This window comes from Phocoena phocoena, chromosome 6 (assembly GCF_963924675.1).
Source record: "Phocoena phocoena chromosome 6, mPhoPho1.1, whole genome shotgun sequence".
Lineage (NCBI taxonomy): Eukaryota > Metazoa > Chordata > Mammalia > Artiodactyla > Phocoenidae > Phocoena > Phocoena phocoena.
Window position 1 is genome coordinate 25,251,464 of NC_089224.1, and position 14,665 is coordinate 25,266,128.

At 40.3% G+C, this 14,665-nt stretch overlaps 1 protein-coding gene across 12 annotated transcripts in view; it reads right to left on the minus strand.

The window, feature by feature from the left end:
• Positions 1–14,665, minus strand: part of IARS1 (isoleucyl-tRNA synthetase 1) — a 74,694-nt gene that overhangs the window by 23,519 nt on the left and 36,510 nt on the right. For 8 of the 12 annotated variants that reach the window (XM_065879106.1, XM_065879102.1, XM_065879095.1 and 5 more), the window contains exons 17-25: positions 14,061–14,144; positions 12,786–12,930; positions 11,045–11,165; positions 6,670–6,761; positions 5,822–5,899; positions 4,783–4,904; positions 4,235–4,337; positions 3,904–3,987; positions 1,483–1,657 (exon numbers count right to left, since the gene is read on the minus strand). In XM_065879106.1, coding sequence (XP_065735178.1) covers positions 1,483–1,657; positions 3,904–3,987; positions 4,235–4,337; positions 4,783–4,904; positions 5,822–5,899; positions 6,670–6,761; positions 11,045–11,165; positions 12,786–12,930; positions 14,061–14,144 — 1,004 coding nt within the window. The remainder of the gene's footprint in view (positions 1–1,482; positions 1,658–3,903; positions 3,988–4,234; positions 4,338–4,782; positions 4,905–5,821; positions 5,900–6,669; positions 6,762–11,044; positions 11,166–12,785; positions 12,931–14,060; positions 14,145–14,665) is intronic. The other 4 variants (XM_065879101.1, XM_065879097.1, XM_065879099.1 and 1 more) reach the window with 3 other exon arrangements.

The following is a 14,665-nucleotide window of genomic DNA, read 5'->3' on the forward strand; positions in this document are numbered from 1 at the left end:
AGACCACATATGATTCTAATCATGGCAGAGCTGGGAACTCCTGGGCACCTGGAAAAGCTCCCTAAAGATTTCCTTCAGTGCACTTATCAAAACGATGATTATGTCCATAAATCTTTAGTGTCTGCCAGCACCATGAGGGTAAGGACAATGTCTACCTTATTTTATTCTATGTTCCCAGTGCCAACCAAACAGAAGGGCCTTAAAAAATATTTGCTGAATGAATGACTCCAGTCTTGCTCAACTGAGACCAACATATGTATTCTAGATATCTTAGAGAAACTATAATAAGTTCTGACCCCAGTCCTCCTTCACAACAAGCCCCAAACGTCAATGCTAAATCCCTTTCTCTAAAAATACTTAAGTATTTTAAATTTTAAATTTAAATTTTGAATTAAAATTAAACATAACTTTTTTCTTTTGAATATCTTCTAGTTTTCATTCTGGCACCTCTAAAAAGTCACCATCTTTTTCTCTACAAGCAACATCTGATAACAGTAACACTCTATACCACTGGCTGGTGAATCTCAGGGGGTTCTGCTCTCTCACTAGGGTAGATTTTTCTAGGCCTACATTAGCATTTATAGAGTTCAATGGTAACTTAAGGTCCACCCCTCTGACTCAGTAATTTCTATCTAGAAATCTAGCCAAAAGGAATCAATTCCACAAAACACTTATATGTGAAAATATTCACTGAAATATTAGTTGTACTATTAAAAGAATGGAAACAACCTAAAGCAACAACAATAAGAGACTGGTTAAAGACACTATCCAGAGCTTCCCTGGTGGTGCAGTGGTTGAGAGTCCGCCTGCCAATGCAGGGGACGCGGGTTCATGCCCCGGTCTGGGAAGATCCCACATGCCGTGGAGCAGCTAGGCCCGGGAGCCATGGCCGCTGAGCCTGTGCGTCCGGAGCCTGTGCTCCACAACGGGAGAGGCCACAGCAGTGAGAGGCCCGCGTACCGCAAAAAAAAAAAAAAGACACTATCCGGTATTCACAGGAAGGAAAATATTTTCAGCACTTACTGAAACAGCATTTTAAAGACTAATAACACATAAAAATGTTTATAAAATGAAAATACAGACTAAAAATATAAATAAAAACAAAATAACATAAAATGTAAAAATATATGAGTGAAAAATGTGAAATTTAAAATTATGTGATTTCCATTTTCTAAAGCTGTAATTACATAAATCAGAATTTTAATAGCACCCCAGCACCTAACATAACAAATACCAGACAGTAGGCACTCAATCTACATTAAATGGATGGGTGATCAGTTATGGGTCATTTTTATTCTCTTTACTTTTTTTTACTTTTTTCTAAATTATGAGAATTATTCATAATAAATATTTTTATGAACAGAAAAAAAAAGTTCTTATTTAAGAAAAGGCTGTGACAGTAGAAATCAAAGAGGAGCCTAAGTATGAGACACCCATCAGGTTGAGGACACAAACGGTGCCCCCAATAAAACAGATACCCACCACTCTCCTGGAACTGCTCTAGCTCCTCACTGCTCAGCTGCTTGATGGATGTCATCACCATCTTGAAGGCTCCCTTCAGACGCTTCCCCAGGACCATGTGATCTGGTTCTGCCCTTAGGCGAATGCCATACTTGTTTTTATCTGTAGATAATGTAACTTTTTTAACATTCAATTCCTATATTTGGTAGACAAGATGAAATAAAAAAGAAATGAAAACATGTCCACAAAAACTTGCACACATTCATAGCAACATTATTCACAACAACCAAAAAGTGGAAATAACCCAAATGTTGATCAATTGTGAATGAATAAACAAAATGTGGTATATCCATATAATGGACTATTATTTAGCAATATAAAGGAATGGAGCACGCATACATGCTATAACATGATGACCCTTAGTGCTAAGTCACAGAAGCCAGACACACAAGACCACATATTGTATGATTCCATTTATAGAAAATGTCCAGAGCGAGCACATCCAGAGGCAGAAAATAGATTTGTGTTTGCCAGAGGATGGTGGGATATTGAGGGGAAAATGGTGCATGAATGCTAACGGATACTGGGTTTCTTTTTGGGATGATGAAAATGCTACGAAACTGTGGTGATGGCTGCATAGCTCTATAAATAATACTAATAAATAATTGTATGGTATGAAAAAAATCTGTCCAGATCAATCAAGTTGAGCGTAACGCAACTAACAAGGACTGTAGCCTTAGAAATATGGACTTCATGTTTAAGGGTGACCTATGCTCAAGAAATTTCAAAGCACCACAAATAACTATCAATTAACTAGAAGAATCAGTTAATCAAAACATTTCGGGACTTCACTGGTGGTCCAGTGGTTAAGAATCTGCCTTCCAATGCAGGGGATGTGGGTTCAATCCCTGGTTGGGGAACTAAGATCCCACATGCTGCGGGGCAACTAAGCCTGCGTGCCACAACTAGAGAGAAGCCTGCGTGCCACAACTAGAGAGAAGCCTGCATGCCACAACGAAGAGCCCACACACTGCAACAAAAGATCCTGCATGCCACACTGAAGATCCCGTGTGCCGCAACTAAGACCTGATGCAGCCAAATAAATAAATATTTTGGGAAAAAATCTTAACATTTCATGTCTCCATCATACTAGTTAGTTAAGGATTACTAACGTAGCAGGAAATGGTGACTGCACAGTAGGAAATATGAAAATGAGATATCATGGAACTGTCAACTGAAGCAAATTATAGAGAAATTTCTGGTTTTGCTATTATACATTATTATATTATTTGCTCTCAGAGTGATTAAGATATTCTATTTAAATAATTCTATTTTTATCCATATCTTAAGCATTGATTATAGAATTTATAGCTTTTTAGTTATAAACTCTAAGTTTCTAAACAGTTATAAACTCCTTGGTTTCTAATATTTGTCTGGAATTCTCAAGCAATTCAAAACCAAATATAGAAATTAATTATTTTCTATCATAAAGATTTAAATACTACCTGTGAAAGGAATAAAAATGAAATTTGAAATATATTTCTTTTTAAAACATTACAGGGTAAAAGCTTTTTGGGAGGATAACTGACATGACAGTTTAAACTTCTGACCCCAAAACTCCACTTCTAGGAACCTATCCAACATCCATACTGTGACATATTTGCACATGTACACACACACACACACACACACACACACACACACACACACACACACCCCTTTTGTCTGTAATCAGAAACCTAAATTTCCAACAATATAAGAGTAATTAAATAAATTATGATGCAGTCAGGAAGTGAACAAAAAGAATAAATTAGATCTCTATGTTTTAACATGGGATGCTGTTTAAGAAATACTATAAAGTGAAAAAAAAAGTTAAAAACTACATATATGATCCTCTATTCACAAATAAAACCAATGATGTGTGCATGTATGTACATATATGTACAAATGTGTGTACACGTATGTAAAATGCTAGGAACAACCCAGCAGGAGATAACCTAGTGAACAAGTGGGTGATGAGACACCAGGGAGTGGCCAGGATAAGAGGAGACTTGCTTTGTACTCGATGCTAGTGCTTATTTACAACCAGTGTGTGTTTACTTGATACCTGTATAATTTGAAGGAACAAAGATTTTTTTGGTGTTAGTTATCAAAAAGTACTTTGGGGAAGAGAAGTGGATGAAAGGATAAATGATCCAACAAAGGTTCATGGACATTGAAAATCACTGTTAAAGAATTACAATTACATTGTAAAAAGTCATGATGAATCTAAAAGCAAAGTGTAAAATTCCATGGATGGTTAAATTTATGTATATACTGATATAAAAAGGAAAAGGACAGATGATACACTCAAAGTGTAGTTGACTAAAGAGTACTAACCAAAATAATCTTCCCAAGGCAAGAAGTTTGTTTGGACCAAATCAAACAAATCAACTGTCTTACCTCAATGATATACTTCTCCAATGACTTAATTTCATTAAGAGCTTCTGGATCCTGATGAATAACTACAATTTCTTTTAAAGGATACTAGAAAGAAAATGGAAGGGAAAGTTCATAAGCATCCAGTCCTCTAAACTGCAGAAAAATGAATGTTAAATGTTTTATCTGAATCTCAAGCTCCAGACTAAGCAGGCATAACTAATATTAAGTCATTCACACCCTTATTGCAGAAAAGAAATTTATGCCATTGCTGGCAGCTCTTTATATTAAGAAAATACTCCAAAACATAATTATCTAGGTATGTGCAATGCAAAACAGATATAAAATCTCAAACCTTTATTGGAATAGTTTTGCGGTCTCGAATCACTCGCCCGAGTTCAATCACAGACTGCATTCTAGATACTGCACTCTCGGTTTTCTTGTCAATCAATTCCTCTCTGGTTGGTAGAGGTAGGGATTTGAAAGAGATTAGATTCAAAAGGAGAAAATTCCAAAGAATAGGCATGCTTAAGTGAGGAACAGGGTCAGGCTAGAGATGTGATGGTGTAGCTAGGCTTTCCGGGGAGGCTCTTGGGAAGGACAGCACATGCCTGCCTTTGGGGCACACACTGAGAAGCAGGCAGCAAGCTTGAGCCTGCTGCTTAGTGCCTAGCAGCTCCCCAAAGCGATCCCAACAGGCCTACCCACCCCTACCTGCCATAGCTCTACTGGGGATTCCACACTAAGCATCCCTCCTATCCATTCTGTAGCCTGAGGAGCAGCTCAGGGGGGAGGCAGGGCATGAAGGGGCTGGAGCAGGGAGCTGGGGGCCCCACTTGAGTGCATCTCTGGCAACTCTCCTTCCCCTGGCCCAGGAGAGGCTTATGTATATTTGATTCTTACCGAACATGGGGCAGCATGAGGTAGTGGATACTGAATGTGTCCTTGTCCCGGACAGAAACAGGGTCAATCAGTGTCTTCAGATTCTGGTACATCAATTCAGTAAGAAAAGGGGTATAGGGGGCCTGTGTAAGGACAGAAGACATCGGGTCATTCATACGTAGCCATCATTAACTGATCTCAGGGTGAGAAGCAACTACATAAACATTTTAGAGAAATGATATGGGAATATGCACAGAAATGAACATGAGGTTACAAAACATGCCCTATGAAAGAGAAATGACGTCATTTTGAACTTGGCGAGCTAGACACTCATGAAACACAGCAGCAGGACTAACAGCCAGAAGTGCCTAAAACATTCTTGAGGATGTCTATAATAAAAACAGGAGTCCCTGACCACATGCCAGTCAAGTCAACATGCAGAGGAATGAATGTCCCTAAACCTCTGTAAACTGGGGAAACACCACCTGCTTCACAGGATGAAGGGGAATGAGGTCAGACATGAGACACCAGGCAGGGGACCTGGTACAAAGCAGGTTTTCATTCCATGTATGTTTAGGAAATAAATAGAAGCCTTATAACATTAAACTGGAATAGCAGAAATAAGATACAGGAAATTAAAGCTGGAATTTTTACTTGTATGTCATTTATTTCAATTGATAGGAACATGTCTCAAGTAAAATACTGTTTGCAATATATTTTTGTTTGGTTAGCTATTAGTTCAAGAACTTCTCCACTACTCACAGACAATTACAGGAATCTACATTAAGATGAGGTATGCCGCTCTTGAGTCTAGATGCAAGGACCTTGACCTGAAATGTACTGCCAAGGGTGAAAAGAAAGAATCCAGCTTTTAAAGCTAATGTTTTTTAGCTGTTATTTGACATACATAAGCTAACGAGATTTCTGAAAAGAAACTAGAAATTTAGGTTATTTTAACACTTCTATTTCTATTTTTAGTGGAACAAATACAGAATAGATACAGACGGAGGACAGTGCAGCAACCGGGCACCACAAGCAGCCCACAGGGCTGGCATCTTACCATAAGTCTGCACAGAGAAAGCAGAACACTAAACAAGGTCTCCAGAGCCATAACACAATCCTCTATCCCACTTTCACCCTAGTGAATAAAAAACACACATTAAACTGTTAAAACCAATAGTTCATTGTAAGAAAAAAAAGAGTAAGAAGGGGAAAACTCAACCATAATTAAGTTACCCAGAGATAACTACTTTAAACATTTTAGTGTATGTCCTTCTAGATATACGTACATATACACACATACATGTACGTGTGTGTAATATAATTTAACAAAAACAAGATTATTGTTTTGTTACGGGATTTTATCATTAACACATTTGAAGGCAGTACTGATGGACAGTGGTCTGGGCATCCCTCACTCCTTGTTTTCTACCATTGTTGCTTATGTACAGCTTAAGTCCTGGGACAGCATCCATGCTTCACTCACCCTATATCCCCAATAGGCTTAAGGACGAGTCTTGTCAACAAGTAACTGTCCCTTTAGAGGTAGAAGTGAGGAGGTGTCCCTCTCAATATCACAGCTCTACCTAAAAACATCTGCAAAATATCTGCATGAATTTATTTCAGATTTTAAGAGGTCTGCTCAGTACAGTCCTGTTTGGCCTGAGACTTTCCCTCTAATATGAATGTCCATAATTATGCTTTGAAAATATGCAAGATGTCTTCTAAACTTATGAGTTCCCCAACCAACAAATGGCAATACAGTTAATATGCAATTAAAAGGAAAAAGATAGCTTAAAAAAGTCAGAGCATTTGAAAATGCTCTTTTTCCTTTTGGCTGTTCTCATTTTTCCTCAACTCTCATACTTCCTACACTTTCTGCTCTTCCCAACAGCAGCCTGCACTTACCTTTAATCTTCTACGGTTCATCCTGACATACCAATTAGTCAGAACATCCACAAACTTGACCAGGCGAGGAACCACAGTATAGAGTCTGTAAGCTAAAAGTAACAACCAATCAGGCAGTGAGAACACATAAGCATCTTGGGTGCTTAGGACAGGGCTGGATATAAGAAAGAGCAAGCAGCCCCTGCTATCCAAGGGCTGTCACACCTGTTAAGGAGGCAGAAGTACCAAAGTGAAACAATCAAAACTGAGGACGTACTATATAGCTGTCAAGGTGTCTAGGGGCATGCACAAACCACCCTGTGAGCTACATGCAAACTCCCAGTGTCAGTGAGAAAACAGGAAACCCCGTATATGTGGCTGAGGGGCCGAGGCTGCCCGCCAGATGACTCCGTGAGGCACCATTTATCTGGAACTGTATCAGGTGGTAGTACCACAAAAGCCTGACTTCTTCCACTGTGCTACCTTGACCTCAACTAAGACAGACACATAAAAAGCAAAAAGCTTTAATTAGATGCTAAGAGGCAGAGCATAGATAAGGGCTTCTCAACCAGAGCAATTTTGCTCTGCAGGAGACACTGACAATGTCTAGAGAGACATGCTGGTTGTCAAACTGGGGAGGTGGGCACTCTTGGCATCTGGTGGGTGGACTCCAGGGATGCTGCTCAACAACCTACAATGCACAGGCCAGCCTCCACCACAGAGAATGACCCAGCTCGAACTGTCAGCAGTGCTGCTGCTGAGAAACTCAGGCAGGGGCTGTGCATAAAATAGAACAGGGTTTCTAAAGGTTAAAATAGTCAAGGAAAGAAAGCTAAAGGAGGTATTGGAAGGAGAGAAGAACCTTGAAGAATCAGAAAAATTTGAAGGCTCCCCTGAGGAACTCAGAGGGCAAGCAGGAAGTTAAGGGCATCTAGCCAACTTTGTTTGAGGCCCAGACTTATCTTCAGGATTTTTGCCATTCACCTCCCCTTTAACTGATACTCTCTGTTGCACAAAAACAAACGCCAAAAACAAGGAGAGTAAGACCAAAAGTCATAAAAACACACCACAATTTATATTAAGAGTTCAGTGACTGTTAATGAGGTTCCTAGTCTAAGCTAACACAGTGGTTAAGTTGCCAAGGGCAGAGTTGCTCTCTGTTGCAGTTCAAAAAGACTAGCACTGAGGTGCTGCTAGACCAACACCTGGACCCCAGGCCAGAGGCACTCGCTGGTCATACATTTCTAGAGAGGCAATTTTTGTGATCAGAGGCTTGTTCTGTAAAGACAGAGGCCCATCTAAGTTATTTCTAGGGTTCACTACACTTTTCACCTTCTAGGAAGCTAGAGTGTTCAAGAGTTGCAACTCTTATAAGGTAAACTAAGCCCATATATAATAAAAGGGAGCAGCAGCTACCACTGAAATCACTAATACCAACTGCAGACTCTTCAACGATGCTACCTATTTAGTTCTCAGAATTCTATTTTGATGAGGGAGGCAAGGGCATAAAGCTGACAGGTTGGTGGAGTGGGAACTGCACTGGGCAATCTGGGTCTGGAGCCCCTCTCATCGGTTCAACGTGCACCACCTAGCCTCCTGCACCTGGCCCTTACCACTCGGCTGTGTGTACAACTGCTGCCAAACCTCTAGTTCCCAGGCAGACCAGGTCCCAGCCAGGATATACATTCTCAGGTCACAGCCGTTGCTGTCTAAAGATGGCAAGGGCCCCCAGGCAACAATCCCATTCATTTATATCACTCAGGAGGGAAAACTGGACACAGCTATGAGTAGGTATCCCAGGGAGTGTGGTGAGAACCCAAGTGCTGATGTCTGCTTTGCACACTCATTTCCATCTTCACTTATGTCAATCTGTCCAATAGTTTGACAGTCATATGACCCTTATTACATATGTTTAATAAAGTGGGTGTAGTCCTTCAGGATGACTGATAAAACATTCAAAATTTCCTGGACTAACCATCCTATTGTGCCAAGTACAGAGGCACCAACTATTCCACAAAGAGCTATGTACCAACTGAGGAATGGAAGAACCCTGTAGAACCAGATTGCTCCAGCCCCTCGAATGCACTGGAGTGCAGTACCTGAACAACAGCACCCGGCAACCACAGGACGCTGGGGGAGGCTGGTTTATGTCACAAGGGTGCACACAGGGATGCCATCTTTTCTCCCCTGCCCACAGACTTTATCAGACCCATCTCAGGTATCCAGGTTAACAGTTTCTGGAATTTCTCGCCTTGACTTACGGTTGTTCCATCTCCAACTTCTAGGAAACCAACATAACCTACTTTTCCAACCTGTCTAAAACCAAATTTGTTGTTGTTAGGTAAGAGAATTGTGGGGAAATGTCAACTTCATTATTGTTTTTCTGTATTTCCTAATTTTTGCAGGCTGAACAGGGACTACTTATTTAATAAAGTAGACCTAAAAATAAATTAAAAACATATTAATAACAACTACTACTTATTAAGTACCTATTATCTGCTAGCTACTGTATGTACGTAATCTCCATCTGAGCCTCATATTAACTCTTACCAGTCCATTTTTCGGAGAAAGAAATTGAGGCTCATAGATTAGGTAACGTCTCCCCCAGGGAACAAGTGGTGCAGTTGGGTTTTGAACTCATGGGCATCCACTACTGAAGCCTGTGATCCCATGGGCCTGTGTGGTATCTGTGGAGGGGTGAGGTCACTAGACATCCCCCCAAGACAATCTCTAAGGCCTTGGAACAAAACATTTCTACAACTAACAAGCCTTAAAATTATATTTGAGAGGTAAAGAGAAATATTTATTTATCTATTGTTCTGTATCTCTCAAAATTTCTATAAAATTTCCTCTATGTTTAGAGAGCCCAGAAATAAACCCACACACCTACAGTCAATTAATCTTCCACAAAGGAGGGAAGAATATACAATGGAGAAAAGACAATCTCTTCAGCAAGTAGTGTTGGAAAAGCTGGATAGCCACATGTAAATCAATGAAATTAGAACACTCCTTCACACCATACACAAAAATAAACTCAAAATGGCTTGAAGACTTATAAGACATGACACCGTAAAACTCCTAGAGAGAACATAGGCAAAACATTCTCTGACATAAATCATACCAATGTTTTCTTAGGTCAGTCTCCCAAGGCAATAGAAATAAAAGCAAAAATAAATAAATGGGACTTAATCAAACATAAGCTTTTGCACAGTAAAGGAAACTATAAACAAAATGAAATGACAACCTATGGACTAGGAGAAAATATTCGCAAACAATGCGGCTGATAGGGCTTAATTTCCAAAATATGTAAATAGGTCATACAACTCAATACCAAAAAAAACAACCCAATCAAAAAATGGGCAGAAAACCTAAACAGACAGTTTTCCAAAGAAGACATACAGATGGCCAAGAGGCACATGAAAAGATGCTCAACATCGCTAATTATTAGAGAAATGAAAATCAAAATTACAATGAGGTATCACTCACACCTTTCAGAATGGCCATCATTAAAAAGTCTACAAATAAAAAATGTTGGATAGGATGTAGAGAAAAGGGAACCCTCCCCTACACTGTTGGTGGGAATGTAAATTGGTGCAGCCACTATGGAAAACAGTATGGAGGTTCCTTAAAAAACTAAGACTAGAGTTGCCACATGATCCAGCAACCCCACTCCTGGGCATATACCTGGAGAGAACTTGAAAAGATACATGCACCCCAATGTTCACTGCAGCACTATTTACAATAGCTAAGACATGGAAGCAATCTAAATGGCCACTGACAGATGAACAGATAAAGAAAATATGGTACTTATACACACACACACACACACGTATACATATACAATGGAATACCACTCAGCCATAAAAAATAATGCCATTCGCAGCAACATGGATGGACCTAGAGATTATCATACTAAGTGAAGTCAGAAAGAGAAAGACAAATACCATATGATATCACTTATATGTGGAATCTAAAATATGATACAAATGCACTTATTTACAAAACAGAAACAGACTCACAGACATAAAAAAAAACAAACTTATGGTTACCACAGGGGAAAGGGGGTGGGGGAAGGATAAATTAGGAGTTTGGGATTAACAGATGCAAACTACTATAAATAAAATAAACAACAAGGTCCTACTGTATAGCACAGGGAACTATATTCAGTATCATATAATAACCTACAGTGGAAAAGAATATGAAAAATATATATATATGCACATTTATATTTCTGAATCACTGTGCTGTACACCAAAAACTAACGCAACATTGTAAATCAACTATACTTCAAAAAAAAATTTCCTCTATGTTTATAAAGAAAAACAGTTAAATATCAAAAGGACAATTACAAAGAGAAGACTCCTTATTCCTGAGAGAAGGCCCAAGAGAGACACACCTGCCATTTCAGTCTCAAAGAACCCAACGAGCGACTGCATAAAGGACAGGACCCACCGGTCTGTGATGTTGGTACTTTCTTTAACCATGTTCTCGTTGTAAAGGAATTCCATTTCTTCCTCCTAGGAAGTGACAATTATTGAAACATTCTGCATGCCTGGGGGAAACTACTGCAGAGAAATGAATTTTTAAAATTATTTAAACTGAAAGAAGTATCCAAACAGATCAAAAAAACACCACAAAAACCCAGACCCTGTTGGCAATCTAAATTTCCGATTCTTAGCAATATTTTCCAAGTAAACTCTGAACTTGGAACATTAAGTCCTCAATTAATGAATTACATTTTTGAGTGAACTAAAGATAATTTAGGAAAAAATGATTCCTATGCACCAAAGAGTAATTATGAATTAAGAAATATTCCAACATCTTGTTGTTAAGTAGGCGGTTGAGTTACATTGAATCTGAGGAAGGAAGGACAGCAAAACTGGCTAGGACTGGACAACTGTCTGTAAGTTGAAAATGAGTACTAGGAATTAATGTCTTTGCTTAAATTATTTTACCCAGAATGCTCTATTCCACCCCTGCTTTTTCCTTTGCAAATCCTCCTCGATCCTGAAGGCCTACTTTACCTGTCCCTACTCAACGGCATCACCATCAGGATGGCAAGGCAGTGACCATGCTGACTCTTGCTCTGATGCTGGAGCCTGCATCTTTCTGCCATGCCCAGATGAGCCCCAACTGTGAGTGGTTTGAACCAGCCTGTGTTCCTGAATCCCACACCAGCAGAGGCCTGCAAAGTAGACCCACTTTAGCACTGCTGGCCTGAGAGGTGGTGGGATCCAAAAGATAGGAACACTAGGGATGTTGTTCCCAAAGACCTTGTTCTTCTTGGGAGAGTTCATTACAGAATGAGATGAGCCAGAGGCAGCAAGAAGTGACCAGCCTGCTGGAATGCAATGCTCAAAGCTCAGCTCTCCAACCAGTTTCTCAGGAAGGAATAATATCACATGTTTAGTCAGAAGTAGTTTACTAAGGAATTCTACTTTTAAGGTGTTGGAGATAAAAAGATGAGTGGTACCTGAGCCCTGACCCCCAAATGGAGTCTAGGAAGCATGGACAGGCACATGTGCAATGAAGCCTGCTGGCCTGAGAGCAGTTAGTAGGGGCAAGGGAAGGGGCTTCTCAGAGGATGCCTCCCAGGCCAGCAGGTAACTGCTCTGAGGCACTTTCTTATATATCAGAACCACTATTTTTCATCCCAGCAACCCAATGAGAACTTCTCTCACTTTCAGAGTTTCAGCCCAAATGCACTCATCAAGTGGCCTTCCCTGACCACCCATCTGCAACAGCCTTTACTAGGCACTCACTCTGATAGTAGCTGACTCTTTACTGGCTCCCCCATCACTAAGTCCCCAGTACCAATTTGGCTGGCTAAATGAATATCCAATGCAACTCTTCTTCAACAGGTGAGGCTTCTGTGTCTTGCAGAGGTGAGCATCTATCCAAATGGTGAAGTTCCGGTCCTGTGCTCTTGGCCCAGCATGGACCCCAGACACCTGTCACACTTTCATCTATGGCCTCCCCAGTGTCTCTGAGCCCCCACCCACCGGGCCTGTTAGCTCCTGTCTCCCATGGAGCTCTGCTTCACAGCTGACCCCTGACCATCTTTCGCAAACCCAGCTCAACCCAGCTCAACCCAGCTCCGTGGGGCAGACCCTACCCCACAGCACTGCAACCCACACCTTCTGTAGCCTCAGGACGTTCTGGATGAAGAAGCGATAGGCATTGTACCAAGGTAGCAGCACATCCTTCAGGACATCTCGAACACCCTCCTCCTTAAAGCGGAGGTTTTCTGCTCTCACCACAGGGGAGTTAATCAGGTATAATCTGGAAGAGGAGAAAAATTACATGGAAAAGGGACGCAGACAGTAAACCAAATATTACTATGTTGACAGGGCAATACCCAAATCAGCCCTTTTTCTACAAAAGCGGGGAATTATAAATACGCTTCTAACAGTCAATTTAAAACCGACAAAATTCTTATTTTGTGTAAGAGACCTAGCAAATTATAAAGGGGAGACCAAAAGTGCCACACCAAAATATGGCACTGAACTAACCTAGAAGCATGCCCTGTGCTGGTCCCAGCACAGGCCTCAAGCAGTATGGCAACACTAAGAGGAAGAAGCCAGGCCCTCCTTCCAGGACATATGTGCAGGCATCAGGGATTCACAAGGAACAGCCACATGTGCTCTGCCAGCACAGAGGGACTCAGGGAGCAGAGACCAGGGATGTTGTTAAACATCCTACAGGATGTTTCCTTCAAACAAAGAATTAAGAGGCCCAAGTTGTCAGCTATGCCAAGGTGAGTCTAACAGATAACTGGGGGTTGCAGGACACCCCACTAACTGCTCCTGGGCAACATGGCAACCGTGAACGTGCTTGCCCACTGCCCCTGGGTGTGGGTCTCTGTGTTCATAACAGGAAGATGCTGAATAAGATCTCTTTGGTGCCTTTTAACCTGAGCACTCAACGTTTATGACTATGACTATTTCAAGCAGTATCTCACATTTCTCTAAAAACTTTTCAGTATTTTTGTTTGCTCTAGTATAAATCGTACCTCATACGGCTATTTGAGGAGTAAGTGTAAAATTGAAATAAATGATATAAGAGAATTCTAATATCAATAAGACAGGGAACCTACAGAAGGAATGAGGGAAAGGCACCAGCAACTAGCCTGGGAGTACGTGTGCTGCTTAATAAAATCCAACACACAGCCTCCTCTTCCAAAAGACCTATAGATATAGAAACATCTTTACTATTTAGAAAACCACCTTGGGGGTTTAAAGTCAACACCATACCAATGTAATTCTCCATGTAACAGATGTGCATTTTTTTAAAAAAGCTATTTATAAACCAAATTAATAGAATGATTAATATCACTGAAAACATGATTAACAGAATGTAAGATGCTTAATAAGAAATGACAAATACACACAAGGCAGAGCACTGGTTTGTACCTGAGGGCATCAGCACCATATTTATGAATGACTGAAAGTGGATCTGGATAATTCTTTTTGCGTTTGCTCATTTTTTGGCCATCACTTGAAAAATAGAAGGGAAACATCAAATAAATAAGTCAACATCACAGTTTATATATGGTTACAGATTATCTACAAGTTGGAATACATAAGTGCAAATGGGACACAAGCTACTACTAAGGCACAACAATAGGTTGTTTAAGCTTCTTTTTGAATACTGCAGCGAGTCAATGAAGAAGTTTCGGGATAAATGGCAGCAGGAAGATGCCAGAGTGTAACAGTGAAAAAACACAGCCTTGGCATTTATCCCAGAGAAACGAAAACTTATATTCACACAAAACCTTAGAAAGTTCACAGCTTTATTCATAGTCAGAAAACACTGGAAACAACCTCAATGTCTTTCAGCAGGTGAAAAGTCAAACTGTGGGTCACCATGGAACACTGCTCAGTAATGAGAAAGAACTGTGGATCCATAAAACCACCTGAGGTATCTCCAGGGAATTACAGTAAGCAAAAAAAGCCAATCACAAAAGGTTATATATGATATGAATCCATTTATATAACATACTTGAAATGACAAAATT